Genomic DNA, 20,128 nt, shown 5'->3' with positions numbered 1-20,128 from the left:
GGAGGAGGGTTTTGCTTCTTTCTCCTTTTTTTTTTTTTTTTTTTTTTTTTTTGAATAATGGGTATATTTCTTTGTTTTCACCATCATATTCTATTCATTTACATTTTATTCTTTTGTTACTGAGTAGAGACTAGATCGAGACTCAATATTTTTTTTAATTACATTAATTTAAGTAGCAAATTGTAGTGTTTTCAGGTCATCATCAAGTTAATGCATACACAGTATATGTTATTGATCGAGTAGAGACTAGCTAGAGACTTGATAATTCCTAGTGCTGCTGAAGTTACATTAATTGAGACATTTTTTAAATACCAAATGGCAGTGTTTTCAGGTCATTTATCATTAAGTTATTCCATACTCTTATTATACACATTTAGTAAAACTATGCTTAACTTTTTTATTTTTATACTATTTCTTTGGGCCTGAGCTAAATGTGTTTGTTGGAGGGGTATTCCTATTGAAGGTTTTGTCATTAAGTCTGCAATTTAGTGATGAGCACATGATGATGCTCATATTTTTTGCCTTATTTCTGCTAACTGCCTAAGAAAATAATACATTTATTAATTTTTTATTAGTTTTGTTGGTCTTGTTTTACTGTGTGCCCATCAAGGACAGACCAGGAAATTATATGGATGTTACACATGTTTAATATTAATTAATTTATTTTCTTAATTTTAAATTCAATCCGCTATTCGAGATCCCTAAACATATCTTTGAAATGAATCGTATTTAACTTATATCCCATTCTGTTGCCCCTTTTATGAAACAAAAGATAAATCACACTACATGATAAAATTTAATAAGATAATGATATCATGTCATTACTACAACTGACTTAATTAAATTTCTTTTCCAATTTATTCGAAGTGTACGATGATATCTCAACCCAAGTAGTGGGCCGCGTCCGCATATGGGGAAGCATTGGCCCAGCACTTCAAACTTAAGTGAATCATAACTCCTCAATTATTTTGGCCCACCACAAGTCTGGGTCGCTTACTTTTGCTCATTGGGAGGCAACCAAATCACCTCATTTATTATTAGCTAGTTTTGTCTTTTTCTCATTCGTTTTTTTTTTTTTTTTTTTAATTTATTGGTTGATCGAGAGGAAATTGAAAATCTCCAATCTGACACTTATAATTTAACGTTGGAGATAAAAAAATTCCCCACCTATATAAAATTGAATTCTCTATCTACCAGATCTACAGTGGGGAATAGTATTGTATTAATGCCAACTAAGATCCTCGATAAATGTGAATAAAATTATGGAGGTTGTGACTTGGACCACTCATCCTTCCTTCCGGATTGCGTGTATCCATACCGCCTGACAGGAAATTTAATATAATAAAATAAAATATTATTAAACTTTCAACCATGTGATACGTTTTGGCAATCTCTATAAAGTATACTGTATTACTACTAACTACTAGTATATTTTTTTAATAGAGTACTCCGACTTTTTAATATAATACATTACTACTTCCATTATTCAGTGGACACAAAAAAATAATAAAAAAAATTGTTTGTCATCACTACTACCATGTATCTCGGTTTTTTCTTTCTCACTAAACTGGGGACACCATGATTTTTATTTTTTTATTTTTTCACAAGATCAAAAAGAAAACAAGGTCATGATGTCTACTTTCTCTCATCCAAAAACTGGACCACCGTGGATTCATGATTCATGTCTACCTTTTCTCATTCACCCCTCTTTTTTGCTTTTCACTCAAAGTGGACCAACATGATTCATCATGTATTCATGTCTGAGTTTTCTGCTCCACAAATTTTTTTTAACTAAAACTGGACCACTATGATAAATTATTACATGAATTAGAAAATTGTGTAAAAAAAATTTTAGGGGTCTGATGATTGGTCAAGATGTCTCGAAACCTTATTATAATTTCACGCCAGTACATGTATGGGAATTGTCAAGAAAAAAAAAAAAAAAAAAAAAAAAAAAATTTGTACGACAAACCATTTTCTTATAAATGTCCTCTAATTAATTAGTAATTAAAATTAATTAATTTTTATAATTTAATTAATATAAATTCATTTTATGATTTTAAGGATAAAAATGTGATTGGTAGCAATCGCGTTATATATATATATATATATGAAGAATGATCATATTATGAATCATAGCACTATAAGCAATAAAATGTTAGAGGAGATGGTTAGCATATTAGTTGTACCACTTATAAAAACACACATTATAGAGACTCAGAATTATATGAAATGGAAAGTCCGTGTTGATACATTAGCATCATTTGGTACATATATCGGTACAATGTAATGGGAGGATTCTAATTCAATTCCCCAGTCACATTTTTAGGTGGAATATTTATGAATATCCTTGTAAAATATGAGTCGGACCCAATAAGTCACACGAATGCATGAACCGATGTGAATACAAATCGTGAAAAAATAAAATTATTTGGCCAATTGCTAATTGCAATTAAAATGCAAGCAAAAAAAAAATCGAAATAAAATTATCACATGTGCATGAAAATACAACGTAGATCATGAAATAGTTTCTTCTCATTGTAGTTTTATTTTTTTATTTTATTTGTACATAAAACACTCTTTAAGACTTGGACCAGGATCACCTCCAGTTACATAGTGCAACCATTTGCTCCATTTGAAATAAGTGACTGAGAATGTGCCACATCAATTAAAAAAATTGAGTAACTAATTTTTTACCACCATTTAAATATTGTATTTCAAATATATATAAACTTTAAATATTATTTCTAAAATATGTTTTCTCTCTCTAAAAGATAGAATTGTCTTCTTTTTTCTCTCTAAAAGGAATCAAGGAAATAGTACCAATGGCAGTTTGAGGCAAAAAAGAAGAAGTGAAGAACAGCGGTGAGGCGAAGAAGAAGGAGTGAAGAAGGAAGGTCTGAGGCGAAGAAGAAGGATAGAAGGAAGGTCTGAAGGTTAGGGTTTGGATTTCGAATAAACAAAGATGAAGAAGAAGGGAAGGGAAAACGAAGAAGAAGGGAAGAAGGTCTGAAGCTAGGTTGGAAAAGTTGGGATAAGTTGGGATGCACCTTAGGAAAATGTTGGGATTCACCGTAGGAAAATGTTGGGATACACCAGAACGGCGGTGAGGCGAAGAAGAAGAAGTGAAAAACGGTGGTCTGAGGCGACGAAAAAGAAGGAAATAGTACCATTTTAAATAGTACACCACCTTAGGAAAATGTTGGAATGCACTTTACAAATAAGTTGGGATGTTTGTACGAAAATGTTGAGATGTACTCTAGGAATGTGACGGCCCTGGTTTTTCAAGCCAGTGCGTTCTGTGATGAACCAAAAATTGACCCGAAAACGGATCCAGATGCGAAAACAAGAAACAAGACAACGGTCTCCCAAGGCATAACACACCTCTAAGACACTTTGATGACCTTCCATGAAGTCATGGAACTCAATGAGAACTGACGCGGGAGCAAAAGATCGAAAATATGACAAATAAGCCCCCAGGGGCAAAATAGTTATTTCACATAGAAATGACGTCCCTAGAATGTATATCATTCTCGAAACACATCCGTGACTTCCCGTGAAGTCACGGAACTCAAAAGAAAGTAGTGAAAGCGAATTACAAGAAAATCGGACAAAAATAGCCCCAAGGGCAAAATGGTCATTTCTAAAAATATAAAATTGGGTGCTACCGAGCATACCACTGGGAAGACAGTGAAAATTTAATCAAGTTAGACTTGAGAATCACTTGATTCGGAGTCCGGATGGAAGAGAAAAGTCAAAACAAAGTTTTGATGTCGCCGCAATCGTGAATAGTGTTTTGACAGCAATGAATAGTAACCTGGGCAAAATGCTGAAATTCGTGTACCGTTTTGAGGCACTAAACGACGTTTTCTGGAAAAATATGAAGAAAAAACCCCCCTCCAAATAATTTTCCCAAGCTGACCATGTCAAGAGAAAATTTTATTTTTGACGTAAAATTCCAAAATACCCTTACAACAGACTTTTTTAAATAGTGCAAGTGCGCACAGGAAATCAGATTTGACACGGGGCTTTCGGGTCCGAGACGACATTTTCTGAAAAAATATTGTGAAGAAACCCCTCCCCCCTAAAATCACGTTTTCTATGTGACCATCTTAAGATCTGAATTTATTTTTCAAAGGAAATTCCCTTAAATCAGTTTAGACCAAGAGGGTTAAAAAATGCTACAATGACTGTCTGCAACTGAGAGCAAAAACGGGCTAGTAGATGAATTTTTCTGGAAAAACACGGAAAAGAAACCCCTCCCGAAATCAAATTTTCTACCCGATAGGGCAACGGAAACAAAGAAAATGGACCATAAAATGCCCTGAATGCCCCTCCATGAAATCTGGTCATGAGGGTCATAAAGCTGCTAAATGTAAAACTGAAAGCTGAACTTTGAAAGAGATTTTCGGTACGAAGACGACATTTTCTGGAAAAATATGAAAAAGAAACCCCTTCCTAAAATCACGTTTTCTAAGTGACCATGTGGAGACTGGAATTTATTTTCCAAAGGAAAACTCCAAAATGCCCTAAAATCAGATTATGCAATAAAAATGTAAAATGAGTCCATATGAGGCTCAAATCACCAATGATGAGGTTTTTCTTGAAAATGATCATGCACGCTAACGTAACTTACCTATTAGGACGTGCTACAATGGTCCATGACTTAAAAATACCACCGATACAAAATTTGACCCCCCAACGGCCAAAAGGGCGAAAATGCACATGAAATGTAAAATCTGAAATTTAAAATTGACAAATGATTTCGAATTACCGTTTGGCCCTTGGTCATACTTCATGCATGATTAATGAGACCTAGTGGAGGTACCGGAACACACTTTGCACCACCCGATTTGAAAATAAACCCTTAAAGGCTCAGTTTCTACTATTTTGGCCCAAAAATGCAATATGTGAATTAAAATGCAAAAATGAAAACTAAATGGTATTTGGCCCTTGGCCACACCTCACATATGGCAAATGAATGTTAAAAGATGAATTTCACACAAAATGCAGACACCGGTGCGAGAATGACATATTAAAACCCTAGTTTTCATACTTTTCTCATTAAAGGCAAAAATTCAACATTCATGAATATTCATGGATTTCAAATAAAGTTTGGCCTTTGGCCACAAATTATATACATGGAATGAGTGTCAAAAAATGTGTTTAAGCACGTAATACAAATTTGGAATCAAATATACACATTTGACAAAATGGCAACAAATGGCATTTCATGCTAACACTTGCATGAAATGGAACTTAAAAGTTATAAGTCATCCCAATGAACGATAAGTATCACGAACAAAGTTTTCGTACCTAAAACAGCCCCCCAATAACTTCGGGATGAGTAAACAAGTTTACTTGTAGAGAATGACCATGCATCGACTCGATTTCTTTAGAGATTTTTACATTGACTTGAAACAATTTAAAAATGGTCATGCCACCTAATGTCTATGTCAAAGGTTAGACTCAGAGAGCATCCTAAGCTACTTATGCAACTGAATTAAACCACGGCATACAAGTATACATGCTCAAGTATGCAAGTCAATATTAAAACATGATATTTGATATAGAAGCATACATTTTCAAGTATATTAATCCATATTAAACAACTTATGCAATGTCTAAGCATGTATATACAATTATACAATTAACATGGAAAACTCATGAATCAAGTATACAGGTATGAGTATACTAAGCTAAATGAATTACGCATAAGACAAGCATACACAACACAAGTATACAAAATGAAATCCGATTGCACAAATCAAACATACAATACGTAAGTATACTAAATAGGGTTTAGATATACAACCAAGGATACAAGTTCAAGTATGCTAAATGAGATCTAAATACACAAAACAAGTATACAGTTTTAAGTATACTAAATAAGATCTAATACACAAAGCGAGTATACAGTCTCAAGTATACAAAATAAGATCTAAAATGCAAGATAAACACAAATTCACAAGTTACAAATAATCCATAATTAACAACTTGAATTTAAATGCGAAATCAAATAGTGGAAAGATTATGATCCTTGGCTGCAGACCAATCGAGTTATTCCGGGTTACTAGCTTGCAAGGTACTACCTAGTGCGCACGTGTATAAGTTATTCCGAGTAATTACGACCCACAAGGTACTACCTACTGCGCACTTCATATGACTTAGGAAACTCACGAATCTGTACTAAGGCCAAACCCTAGCCATCACATGAACATGATCCTTACAAGCCTCCAAAAATAATAAGTTCAAAACTTATGCAAAATTAATAAGTTAAACCAAACTTATACATCTCAAATAATGTCTAGGAATGACTTTACACGCACATGCAAGATTAAATCCACACAACCCATGTCCTAGAGTTCAAGTCCATAGTGACATTTGATAAGTGCTAAAATGTTACACATTTTAGCACATAAGTTAGGGTATTTCAGTCTTTGCATCTATCTTAATTTCATGTTTTAGTCCTAATTTATGTTTATGTGTATTTCAGGGTAATAAAGTTAAAATGAGCTAATTTTGGTTCACTAAAGCCTTTTTGGAGTCAAGCAAAGATATTCAGAAAATGGCAAAAAGGAGGTCGTAGCCCATTGCTCGTATAGTGTGTTTATTCTTCAAAAATGGTCAATCTCAGGCCTTTGATGATATTCCCAAAGAGGAAGAAGCAAACCAATTAGCTCGGGGCCAAAATGGAGCTAATTAGGGCTTAAAGGAAATTTCCAACTCTTGGGGGATCGATCCTCTTGGACTTGGCAACATTATAGGATTTTCTTATTGTTTGGGCTTATTTTGTGAACTATTGGGCTTTAATAGGGTTATTACTTATGGCCCAGTGAGCCATTAGTTTAGGGTTAGTTTTTATTTTATTGAGGTGGAGATTATTATTTTAATTATTAAGTTTTATATTCTGTACCGATATCACGTTCTCTCTGGAAAAACACGCGAAAGAGGAGAAAAAACAAGAAAAAGCTAGGGTTTTGAGAAAAAGCTTAGAAATGATGAAGCAAATGATGGAACATGTTGACACCTTGAATCCATCAACTATGAGCGGCTAAATCTTCTACTTAGGGTTGGATAAATCCTAAGCATGTAACCTAATCTCTCTCTCTTTTCACTTTTTGGGGATTTATTTGTGTACTTGTTGTATAACCTTGAAATATAAATTAATTCTTTCATTTGATTATCTATGTCAATTTCATATTGTCTTATATGTTTTTGATTGATAATTAATCTCTACACTTGATTTCTTTGTGAATTGAATCTTGTGATGGTTATGCATTGTGTTAATTAGATGTAATTGTGTTTTAATTTGATGAAATTTTCTTTTACTAGATGGGTTGTACTACATAGTTAATTTAACTAGGTTAAATTCTTGTTGAATTTAGTTAATTTCAGGCTTAATTAGTTTAATTGCACTTTCGTTCTTAGGTAAGTAGACAATCCATGCTTGTGTTTGATTTCCATGCTTGTTGCCACACAATTTACATTATCATCTAGATTAATGTGAGTTGAAATTGATAACTGAATTGATGGACCATGCTTTGAATTGGTGAATTGATTTACATTTAGCTAATTGTCATTAGGTAAATGATTCAAGCTTTAAATTGATGTTTCATACTTTTCATTACAATTGTTAGCCACATTTAGATTATACATTTTATTTCCCCAATTAGTTGAAAGTTAGTGAGTTAGGGGATGTGCTTAGTGGTGAATCCTACACCCTAAGTCTCTTCCCAATCTCTTAAACTCTATTTATTTTATTGAAATCATTTAGTTTAAAATTAGTCGAATCACAAAACCAAACATTTTTAGCAATCACATAAGCACTAAAGTAGAATTTAATTCTGAAAAACCTATAACTGTTTAGATCTCTTGGGATGATCCCTGCTCATTTCATACTCCATAGTATAAGTGTTTAGTGGTTTTATAAATTATAAAATATGGTGCTCACTTGACATTATTTCAAAACCTTAAGTGTTGTGCATTATTTTGTGCACACGCTCGGTCGCACCAACATTCACAATGTCAAATCTTCAGTGTGCGATTCGTTACACGCTATGACAATTTCATTTCAATATTAAAATGTAATCTCATCCAAACTATCCCAATTTCAAATATGTTAAACAGCATGGTATGGTCACTACACAAACCAACTCAAAAACTAATTTGGATCATTGATACAACAAAATAGAGTTTAATTGAAACATGTTAATTAAATCTCTAAATTTTCTAAATCAACCCCAAATGGCCCCAAATGGATATATACAAATGAGTAAGCCCAAGTCATTACCATTATCAAGTTAAAACTCAATCAAACTAGTGGTACCATTAATTAAATTTTTAATCAATTCATTTAATTCAAAATCTCTAGATTTCTAAACTTATCCAAATGCTTTCAATTTAACATTGGTTAGAGAATATGCTAAGGCCTATTTTAATCTCACATTACAAGTTGTTTTCATGCTTGTTTCAATTATGTGAATTAAACTTTCATAAAGATAAAAATTAAATAAGTTTTACAATTCTTATTCAAATACTCCGAATTTAATATATGTTACTCAACATACCAATGCCTAATTTACTAGCATGCCACAATTTAATTCCAAGGTGTTTACCATCATGAGAATTAAATCTTAAATAAAAAAATAATTAAATGAAAGGTTTCAAAACTTAATCAAATACTCTAAATTTAATATATATGAAATTACATGGCATGCACATCAAGGATATCAAGTCGAAATTTCAAGAAAGTGAATAGTGTACTTGGAGCAAATTAATTAATCAAATTAATTAATTATTACTAAATTTCAAAACATCACCGATTACTTTCAATTTCACATATGTTGAAGAGTGCATTAAAACCTAACATAATATGCTAACACATATTGATTTCAAATTAGATAAGGCCACATGAATTAATCTTTCACTTAAGATAAATATTAAATAAAAACTTCATTACTTGTCCAAAAGTTCTCAATTTAATATATGTTAATGACCATGTCAAAGGGTAATATTCTATTATGCCACATGTTTAAACCAAGTTATGAGCAACCGGAAAAATCAAATTTCATACAAGAAAATAATTAAATAAAATCTCTAGATTTGATATCAAAGTAAGTAAACAAGTTGGACAAGTATCACAAGCATGCAATATAACAAGAAAATAAATTATAACACCTCCTACCTCAATTTGAGATGAAAATCTCAAAGGCCCACCGAAAGAAAAGTGTTCCGAATCCGACGATACCGAAGGGTTTTGTCGGGGACAACACGATGAACAAGAATCCCCAAGAAGCCCCATGAAAATCACAACTTGAACTCAAACCCGAACTCGAATAATGATCAGAAACGGGTTCTAATAAGGGTGAAAGGTGCACGGCGTTAAGACAAGCATTAAACGCGAAGGCACTATGACTTTATAACAAAGGGAATGAGGTTTAAATGAGAGGAGAAGGGTGGCAGCTACTGGTCGTGCATAAGGAGAGAAGGAGATCACTTCTTGACTTTAAGTTCCCCTATTTATAGAAAATCTCAAAAAGTGCCCCGAAAAGGTCCCGCCGGGTCCGAAAAAGTAGATTTTGAGCAGACGCGCTCAAACGGCAAAACTTTATGAACGAAAAAGATTCAAAATGAGAAAATATGAATAACAGAAGAAACGACGTCGAAAACCGAGTTTTGAGTAGAGAGATATGCCCCGAACAAGTTCGGCGGCAACTAGGGCCAGAAACTCTAAAACTGGAGAAAAACGACCAGAAAGAAATCCTAAGAGTACACGACTCGACGAAATGTAAAAATGAATCCCGTACGAGGATTCAGGCTCCAGACGAAGTATTTTTGTAATAACTTTTGTTAATTGCACGATGACCCCTCCAAAAGGGGTTAACTGCACTAATGATCCAAAATGAAAATATCTTCCAAAAATATTTTCTTAGAAACCACTGAAATAAAATATTTTCAAAAGATATTTATAAAAAAACACCCCAAGAAAAGAAAAAGATTCTGAAGAACTGTGCATCCATGCCCTTACAGACATCGGAAGCAACCAGAGTACTTTCTTGCAAAAGTAAAGATACGTATTTCGTGGAAACCACTTAGAATGAAAGTACATCAAGTCAAAAACTAATTCTGAGCATGAAAAGTGAGGTTGTGCCAAAAACTGACAAACGGGGAAAAGACAGAATAGGGAAAATGACGAAATAGGAAAAAGTATAAAAAGTGAATAGTGTCCGAAAAGTGAAAATGTGGAAATGACTCGGTTTTCAAAGGAAGTTGTCAATCCGTATGAAAGAGTCTCGGAAACCATTTCCAAGCGCTCGAGATGACACTAAGCGACCAGAAACAGAGCTCAGAAAGAAAAATTAAACGGAAAAAATTTATCTGTAAAATTTTAGGAAAAAGAAAAGGAAGGAAAATGACCGGGTCATTACAAGGAAAATGTTGTGATGCATCACTTTACAAATACGTTGGGATATATATTACGAAAATGTTGGGAAATTGTTATCCTGCAGTTGGAAAATTGCTGTGATGTAGCAAATAAGGAAATAATGCTGTTTGAAAATAAAATTAAGGAAATTCTCTTATTTCCATAAGAATGGCAGAAACAAAGAAATCGTATCTCTTGCTTCGATTTGGAGAAGTCTGATCTGACGTATCTCTTGCTTCGATTTAGAGAAGTGACATTCCATTTGAAAATAGAATCGCTTATTCTATTTCGAAATAAAATCGACTTCTTGCTTCTATTTGGAAAGAAATCCAAATCTATTCGGAAAGAAATCAAATTCTAAACTAGGTTGATTGATATTTTGGGAAAGAAGAAAGGTAGCTGGATGGCGGGATTTCAATCAAAATCTATTTTGCAAGAAATAAAGTTCTAAACTGGGTTGATTGATATTTTGGGAGAGAAGAAGGGCTGGGTGGCGAGATTTCAAATTTATTTCAAATAGGTTGAACAGTGTATACACACACACACACACACACACACACACACACACACACACACACACACACATATATATATATACAAAAATTCTATATAAAGTAAATATAATTTTTTACCCACTATGATAAGTACTATTCATTCACAAAAATGGAGAAATATTTGCACTATGCAACTGGAGGTGTTTTTTTTACCCCTAATGGTTCGTTTGGTTGGACGGATGAAAAAATAGATATAAGGATAGAGGAAGGGATGGATGAGGCATCCCTATGGAATGGAAGGTGTCTCTCTCACTTTTTGTTTGGTTGAATAGAATGGATAGTAGAAATGATGAATGGGGTGACACATTTTTTTTATTTGGTTGGAAGGAAGGGAAATATGGTTTTTATATTCTTTTTACTAATATGCCCTTAGTATTTAAAAATTAAAAAATTCTTTATCTATTTCAAATTTTTAAAAAGGTTAGAAATGAAAAATCGATATTTGTGCATGGAAATTCATAGAAATGGAGGCTTTTCTAGTTTATTTTCATTAACAACAAAACACATAAATTTCAACGTCTTAATTATTGCAATAAAAATACAAATACATGCGAATTGATTACGGTCTGCAGATAAATTACCTTGCCTCTGGTTTTAGATTTGAGACCAGGGACCTCTTCCTCCCAATTTTGGGCGGATAGAGAAATACAAAGGAGGGAGGGATGAAGCATCCCTCATTGCTTCCTCCCACTTTTCCCTTCTCTCCAACCAAACACGAAAAAATTAATTTATCCCCCCTCTCTTCCATCCCTCCTCAATTCTTCCCTCCAACCAAACATAGCATAAGACTCACTCTCTCTCACGCATAAAAAGGTCTCGAAGCATAGGTTCCAAGAACATCTCTCTCAGCAGTAGCCCCCAACACACACACACTCTCTCTCTCTCTCTCTCTCTCTCTCTCTAAGAACATCATCTTGACGACGACAGTATGTTGAGGGTTCAATTAAGGTACGTTAATTTATTTTTATTTTCAATTTCACTATTAGAAGAGAAATGATCTGTCTTCTTTCTTGAAATCATGATGGAATTGTTGATTAAGTAGACTATTGAGCGCAAAGACGACGTTACATCTTCTTCTTGAAATCATGATGGTATCTGTGGCGCCCAAATTATCAAAAGGGTTCCTCACGAATACAGCTCTCCAATGTGCACAGAGTATAATATACTCTTCTGTGTATTGCTGTTATTTATTTATTGATATAAAAAAAGCGTTAATTTTCTCATATGACAAACAATGCATATGTGAGAGTATTTCTTAATTTCATTTATGCATATGTTATTTTTTGATTTCTAAAAGCGTGCTCAATTCAATAATTCGAATCTAAATAAGGTAGGTCAAGGGATTAATCACTTAACAATTATATGAATGTAGATAGGGTAGGTGTTTGGGGTAAGTGATTAATATTTTTCCCGAGAAAGTGGGAGTGCAAGAAAATTTACACTTGGATATATCTAAATAAGGTAGGTCAGGTCTTGTACTATTTGACTCCGATGGTCGGATCTATCATTAAAAGCCCATGGCAGGTTGAAGAACCACCTAATGACCCATACTGAGAATACCTCTCTGCAGAAGATGAGAAGGTAGAGAGTAAGAATGGCGTTTGGTGTAGGAAGAGAGAGTCAAGGTTTTGCAGAAATGTAGGGCTTCTGATGAGTGCAAAAGATGAAAGGTTAGTGGAGTATTTTTATATCAGAAATGAATTAAATAATAAGAGACAATATTGGCCATTCATAGCATTTTTTACAGTGTTGGGTGAAAAAGGCTGTCTCTACAAAAGATTGGTATCTCTACCTTTTATCTTATGAACCAAACGGCCAATCTACAAGTTGCCAGGGCATCTCATAAATTTTCGAAAGGAAAAAAATCTCAATTATTAGCCAGTTTATTTATTTATTATTATTTATTTATTTTTGTTTGTCATTCCTTGATTGGTTTGATAGGATATTGATTATTGAAAATTTCTATTCTGATTTCTGACTGTTTAGACAAAGTGGTTTATTTCAATTTTTTTGGAGTTGCACGTAATACACCCACACACACAGACACTCTTTCTCATAAATAGGACTCGTAACATAGGTTCCAACAACATCTCTCTCAGCACTAGACCCAAAAACAACCACTCTATAAAACTCTCTTTCTAAAGAAGATCATCTTCAGCTCAGGAAAGTATGTTGAGGATTGAATTAGTAAGGTACGATAATTTTCTTTTTAAGTATTAGAAGAGAATTTGTCTTCTGGTATGTGAAGTGTGATCTGGGCACCCTATATATTCTTGATAAATTGAGGTGTGTGAATGTAAAGAAGACCCGTAGATCTGACTCTTTAAATGGCTGTTTATTTATTTATTTTTGATATCAATCTAACAGAAGAAGCATCTCCATTTCAAGAGCTCTGTTTGCGGAAAGCAGCTTCGGCAGACAATTCTCTACCCACAATAACAGGTGTGCTAAAAGCCCTCTCTCTCTCTGGTCACTCAATTCCTTACTGTTGATGTATGCAATCATAAATGAACACATCTTCTCTAATTGAAAAACTATGAAAGCAAAGGAAAATAAATCTGGATCGACCTGACTTCATTAGGATAAATCATGCCCTCCCTGTAAAATAACAGGTGTTCATTAACTAATCAACCCACCCACAAAATCCAATCAAAAGCCTCCCTTCTCACACCCAAATCCGATTCCCCAATCTGTTAGCTGTGGCCTGTTTAGTCCCGAGGAAGGGTGAGAGGAAGACGAACAGTGGAGAGAGGGCGTGAAAGGTTGAAGGGGGGAGGAAGAGAGAGAAGGAAAACAAGAGAGGGTGTGCCCTAGTGAATACAGAATGTGATCTATCTGATTAAAAGCAGGTCGATCCGGATTCATTTTTCATATTTGTGATTAGGCCACATCAACTACCAACATGAAGCACGAAATTGATGTGTGTTGGTTATTGGTGCGTGGCTTTTATTCACTAATTATTTTCACTTGTTTTACTCTATAAAATTTGTCTTGGGACGGTAATGCATAAAGGTGGTTTAATTTTACACGGATTAGTCAATTTACTATCAAATGAATATTTCGATTGGCCTTTCTTTGAGCTAATAGTATAATAAAGTTATCAAAAATTGAATTTTCTTGTGTCATTGAGATGTATCTACGACCTATATTGAACCACATCAGCTAATTTAATAAAATTTAAAAAATTATAACGTTTTAAGATAAAAAGCTTTAGGATACCCGTAAATAACTATTTAATTTAATTATTTTAATTTATTCTTATAATTTCACTTTAAAAAATAAAATAAAATAAAAAAAGATAAAAAGCTTTATCCTTATAATTTTACTTATATATATATAAATAAATAAATAAAAGATAAAAAGCTTTACGAAGACGAAGATGTAAACATCTCTCTCCTATAAGATCTCTCATTTTTTTTTTCTCCGTTGGTAATAAGTAGATGAATTTTTATGCAGATTCAGATTCAGATTCAAATTTAAACTGAAGTATAAATGGTTAAGGTATTTTAAAGCTTTTCTATATTAAAATAATGCAGTTTCATAACTTTTATTAAATTAGCTGAAGTGATTGTTAGCCATATATCTTAAATGATAATATTATGTAAAAAATTCAACTTAGGATAACTTAGAAGATCCAAGTCCATGATTAATACATCTTGACTAATAAAAAAATTTCTAGTTTTGAATCAATTGAAGTTTTTGTGATTATGGTTTTCTTCTTTTCTATAATCAAAGAGGTAACCTTGTTGGACATTGAAAATGGTCCCATCTCTTGTGTGTGACAAACTTGACATATTGTGTGACATAGCAAGCTAGAAGGTAAGGTAGCATTGATCACTGGAGGAGCAAGCGGCATTGGAAAAGAAACTGCAATCAGATTCATCAACAATGGCGCTAAAGTCGTGATCACTGACGTCCAACAACAACTCGGCCAAGACACGGCCAAGCAGCTCGGATCGAATGCGAGTTTCATCACCTGCAATGTCAGCAAGGAAACTGAGGTTTCTGATGCGGTTGATTACGCGGTTTCTAAATATGGACAACTTGACATCATGTTCAACAATGCTGGGGTTACATACAACGCTCCTACCAGTATAGTCGACCTCGACTTTGCGGAGTATGACCGGGTCATGGCAATCAACCTCCGAGGTGTCATGGCAGGGGTCAAGCACGCATCACGCGTGATGATCCCGCGTCGAACTGGCTCCATTCTCTGCACTGCAAGTGTGACAGGAATGCTGGGTGGACTTTCACCACACACATATTCAACCTCCAAGTCGGGTGTGATCGGAATGGTTAGAAGTGTCGCGTCAGAGCTGTGCAAGCATGGAATTCGGATCAACTGTATATCGCCTTGGGCCATTCCAACTCCGGCAGCACTTGAATCTTTTACAAAATCCTATCCCGGAGTTGATGCTCAGCGGCTCCCCAATATCATAGAAAGTACAGGAGTTTTAGAGGGAGCATTTTGTGAGAGTAGTGATATAGCAAATGCTGCGGTTTTTCTAGCCTCTGATGATGCCAAGTACATTAGTGGGCATAATTTGGTGGTGGATGGTGGTTTTACAGCAATCAAGACTTTGGAGATTCCCGCACCAGAACAGGTGAAGACATGAAGACCATCAAAGACGAGAATTGGGACTTTTAGGAGCTGATACTTATTTTCAACTCCAATTAATATGAAGCTTAAAACATTATGTTCTGCTTATTAGCTGTTTCTATTTTTCAGAGGTTGAAAGTGAAATTTTCAATTTGTATAACATGTAACCATTATGTGGTGGTCATGGTTATCGCTTCTCTTTTCATTTTACTACCTCAACTAATAAATAAAGCAGACATTATGATCTTCCCATCTATTGCCTAACAGTATACTACTATAGGAATTCAAGTGTAGTGATAAGCACCTTATTTGAAGCTTGATTGAAAAAAGCAGGTGGTGGTGTAACTTTGCGTCAACTGATATTTAATATCAATATCAAGTTCAAGGCACCGATTCGGTACTCTTAAACATAACATATGTTCATTTACTTATGCAACATTGTACATGCAAGGCAGCTCTAGTGATGTTTGACAGCAATCATCTCGTATTGGCGGAACAACATTGGGTAAATATGCATTTCTACGTCTATCTATCCCAAACAACAGTTAATTGTATTGAAATTAATAATGTTGCATTGGGAGCATTCGAATTAAATCGGTGCTTTGAATTTAAAATTAAAAGAAATTAAATTTAAAGTTTTAGTTAAAAAATTTCCCATTTCAAATTCAAACCGCTGATTGACAGAATTAACAATTTGGTTACTCAATGCTTATATGCAATGATGGTGAAAATTTGGGGTTTCTAAGATACTACTATATAAAAGATTCAAGGGAGAACATTAATCTCGTCTTGTGTAAATAATGCCATTTGTTATGTTTGCACTGCCTGTTATGTAGGGTTACAAATGAGTGCGAGCCGAGCTTTTGACTGTGCAAGCTTGAGCTTGAGTGGAGATCATATACAAGTTTTGGACCTGGCTCAAACATTACTTGTCAAGCTCAACCTCAGCTAGTTTTGCTTGTTTAGACAAATCGTGCTAATGAGTTGTGGATATTCTAATTTATGACATAAAAACAACTCCTTTATTAAGCGCATTACCTATTTAACATTAATTGGGGTCGGGTTACGCGTGTAACCGGACCCGTTTAATAACTCGTTTAATATTTTTTCTTAATTATAAAATAAATATACATCTTAAATGATTAAAATTTTTATTTTGTCCTTACAAATAACTTGGATTCCATAATAATACCATGAATAACAAAAATATTCATATTGATTTAACTATGGTACTTATTAAACGGGTTGGCTTGACACAATTAAGTACACAAATTGAGTCTTCAAACCGAAATAGAACACAATTAATTCATTAAATTAATACGAATATAACAAGAACACGATTAACATCAATTCAAATCCGCTGATGTTCGAGTCCTAACCAATTTTGTGGCCCCTCACTTTATCTTATGAACCAAACCTTCTATCCCAAATTTTGTGGCCCATAACTTTATCTTTTGAACCCAACAGCCAATCTACCAGTTGCAGGCACGGTTAGAGCAGGATTATTTATTTTAAATGAAGAGAATATATCATTATATTACAATTTTTAATAATATATTATGTATGTTCGACATTTTTTTAAACGGCGAGGACAATTATTAATGTATTGAGTGAAATTATTATCAATCTGTAATTAAGTTAAATATTATTATTTTGAATTAATTTCACTAACACTTTTTTATTTGGCCAAATATCACATTGAAATTTCTTTCCAAAATTATTATCACTCGTATTATAAATTTTTTGTTCGTTTTTCACTCACATTCCAAAAATTACTTTTCAGTGTTGTCAGAGCACTTTTTCATATAAAATGACATTATTACCCTTTTGTCTTTTGTTTTTACTTATAAATAGATTGAATTATGTATAAAATGACTTAATTACCCCATAATAACCATGTTAAGTGACCAAAATACCCATAACTCTATCAAAACTATCCAATCTTCTCTTCTCACCACTCTCTTCTCCACCCACCACATCACCAACTCCATTTTTATGTCATTGATGAAGCTTGAAATAAATAATTATAATAAAAAAGAGGTTTTATATGATTCTCATATTGTCTTTTTGCACAACAAAAATGGGTCACATTCAGCCACCACAATCACCATCAGCACCATGCCCACACCAGTCACACACGCATACACACAATCACACATATATCACCGGACAATATAGAATATAAAAATTGAATAAGAATGCAGAATTTATATATATATATATATAACATGTAGAATTCAGAGGAGCCAAAAAGGTATGCAGAATTTTTGACAACATAAAAATCGAATTTGCACAAAATATAATTTCATAAAAAATAAAAAATAAAAAATAAACCCGAGGAGATCCATAGCGTCATTTCACAATTCAAAATTAATTTTTGCTTTCTCCGTTATAGAAATATTGGATTAGTGGGTCACATGAGGGAGTGGACACTGGACAATCACAAAATCACCAATCTCTTATTGTGTGTATAAGCTTGTATATATACATATACATACATGGGTCGTGGAGAAGAGAGGGGAGTGATCAGTGGGTCTGTTGAGGGGTCTGAGACCTTGGAAGAGAAAGTGGGTGTGCAGAAGGTTAGGAGATGAAACAAGATGAGAGTGTGAATTTTAGAGAAAGAAATAAATGGGGATAATTTTGTCTTTTAAGTTTATTGATATTTTGGATTAAAATGAATTAAAAAAATTAGGGGTAAAATTGTTTTTTTGCATACTTTTTAACATGTTAGGGTAATGGAAAAGTAAAATTGAACCTAAGTGATAAACCTAAGTGATAGTAATTTTCAAAAAGTGTTTTAATGTGATATTTGACTTGACCAGATTTCACTAAAATTAACCCTATTATTTTTTAAATCAGGTTTACCTCATTATTGTTCAAAGACGCCTTCATTGAAACAAATTTCTGTTCGTTGCAGTCAGTTTAATCATACTATGGCCACAAACTTGGTGCATGATATTTCAATTATTTTTTTACCATAATATCTCAATTATTTTGGCTATGACTCTTGTATGATATCTCAATTATTTTGGCTATGAGTCTTGGTCGCTTATTATTATTATCTTATTCTTCTTGTGACGCAAACGTACCTGCTCATTTATTAGTTAGTTTTGTTTTTTTGCTCATTTTTGATTGAGGATGATATTGAGGATGGTATTGAAAATCTCCATTCTGACTGTTATGTTGGAGATTCAAATATATATATATATATATATACTAGACTCCATAACTCGTACCATAGGTTCCAAGAACAGAGCCCTAAAACACACTCTCTCCATCTCTAAGAACATCATCTCGACGAAAGTATGTTGAGGCTTCAATTAAGGTAGGTACGTTTATCTTCTTCTTCTTCAAATCATGAAGGTATGTGGACTGTGATCTGCGCATTGTTGATAAATTGAGCAATCTTAAGTGTAAAGACGATACATTCTGTCCTCGCTCAAGTCTGCACCACACAGACCATTTTTGTTCTCTGGTGCTCCAATTATCAAAAGTGTTCCTCAAGAATACAGCATTCAATGTGTATAGAGTATATTTTCTGTAGATTTGACACAGTGTGTCGCTGTCATCTATTTATTTATTGATATCAATCTGCAGAAGAAGCATCTCCATTTCAGGAGCTCTGCTTGCTGGAAGCTTCAGCAGACGATTCTCTGCCCACAACAATAGGTGTGTTAAACACACACACACACACACACAGGTACTTTTTTTTACTATTGTATAATGAGGGCACTATATTCGGAATCGGGTAATACAAATTTCAATTGTCAATGTGGGGCACTCTCAGCCATGCAGTTGAACTAGTCATTCATAGGTACTTATTGTAAGCTCATTCGATTCGGTCTTATTTTAATTTCAAAAGGCATTCTCAATTCAATCATTCAAATCCAAATAGAAGAAGAAAAAAAAAAAAAATCCAAATAGGTAGGTTTGAGTGATTAATCGCTTTACAAATCAACCCCTCGGGTCCGTCTCGGTTACAGTTAAAGGCCGACAACGCTGATGTCATCATCTCTTAAGCTTAAAATGCCTATTTTACTCCTAAAATGACTGTGAAGAAGACACTTTTGCCGTCTCAGCAATACCTAATTTTCTCTTAATGCCCTCTCTTCCTCAACTCTCCCTCTTCCAAAAATAGAATTGGGTTTCCCTACAGACACAAGCGCACACACACACACACACATCAACTATACATACATGAAGGGTATTTCCATATACATACATCAACTATATATACACACGATGGGTATTTCCATATACATACATTTGAAGGATACTTCCATGAATACATTCCTATATTATATATATATATATATATATATATATTTCTTTTTCTTTTTTTGGGTACTTGTCGAAAAAATACACACATTGAACCTTCTTCACGTCTCCATGGAAAACAATCAGAACTGCAAACACTAGAACCCTAGAGACCCAGTTCTATCCCAAAGCAAAACCCCTCTTTTTTCAATAGCAAAAGTTCATCCATTAGACCTCTCACTCTCTCTTTCTAACAGACAGACACATTGAGACCTATATGAAAACCTC

General features: G+C 33.8%; 1 protein-coding gene across 2 annotated transcripts; it reads left to right on the top strand.

The window, feature by feature from the left end:
- Positions 1–11,772: 11,772 nt before the first annotated feature.
- On the top strand, positions 11,773–15,832 carry LOC132268885 (short-chain dehydrogenase reductase 3c-like). Of its 2 annotated transcripts, none has more exons than XM_059769783.1 (3): positions 11,773–11,928; positions 13,348–13,422; positions 14,789–15,832. In XM_059769783.1, the coding sequence occupies exons 1-3, from the start codon at positions 11,909–11,911 to the stop codon at positions 15,594–15,596; spliced, it is 903 nt and encodes a 300-aa protein (XP_059625766.1). In that variant the 5' UTR covers positions 11,773–11,908; the 3' UTR covers positions 15,597–15,832. The 2 variants fall into 2 exon arrangements, with proteins under 2 accessions (XP_059625766.1, XP_059625765.1); XM_059769782.1 differs by lacking the exon at positions 11,773–11,928 and adding an exon at positions 12,903–13,172.
- The last annotated feature ends 4,296 nt before the right edge of the window (positions 15,833–20,128 follow it).

The sequence above is a fragment of the Cornus florida genome, unplaced genomic scaffold (genome assembly GCF_030987335.1).
Source record: "Cornus florida cultivar Cherokee Brave unplaced genomic scaffold, ASM3098733v1 CherokeeBrave_3.0.0_Hap2_Chr08, whole genome shotgun sequence".
Classification (NCBI taxonomy): Eukaryota; Viridiplantae; Streptophyta; class Magnoliopsida; order Cornales; family Cornaceae; genus Cornus; species Cornus florida.
This window is presented reverse-complemented; position numbering and strand designations above follow the sequence as displayed.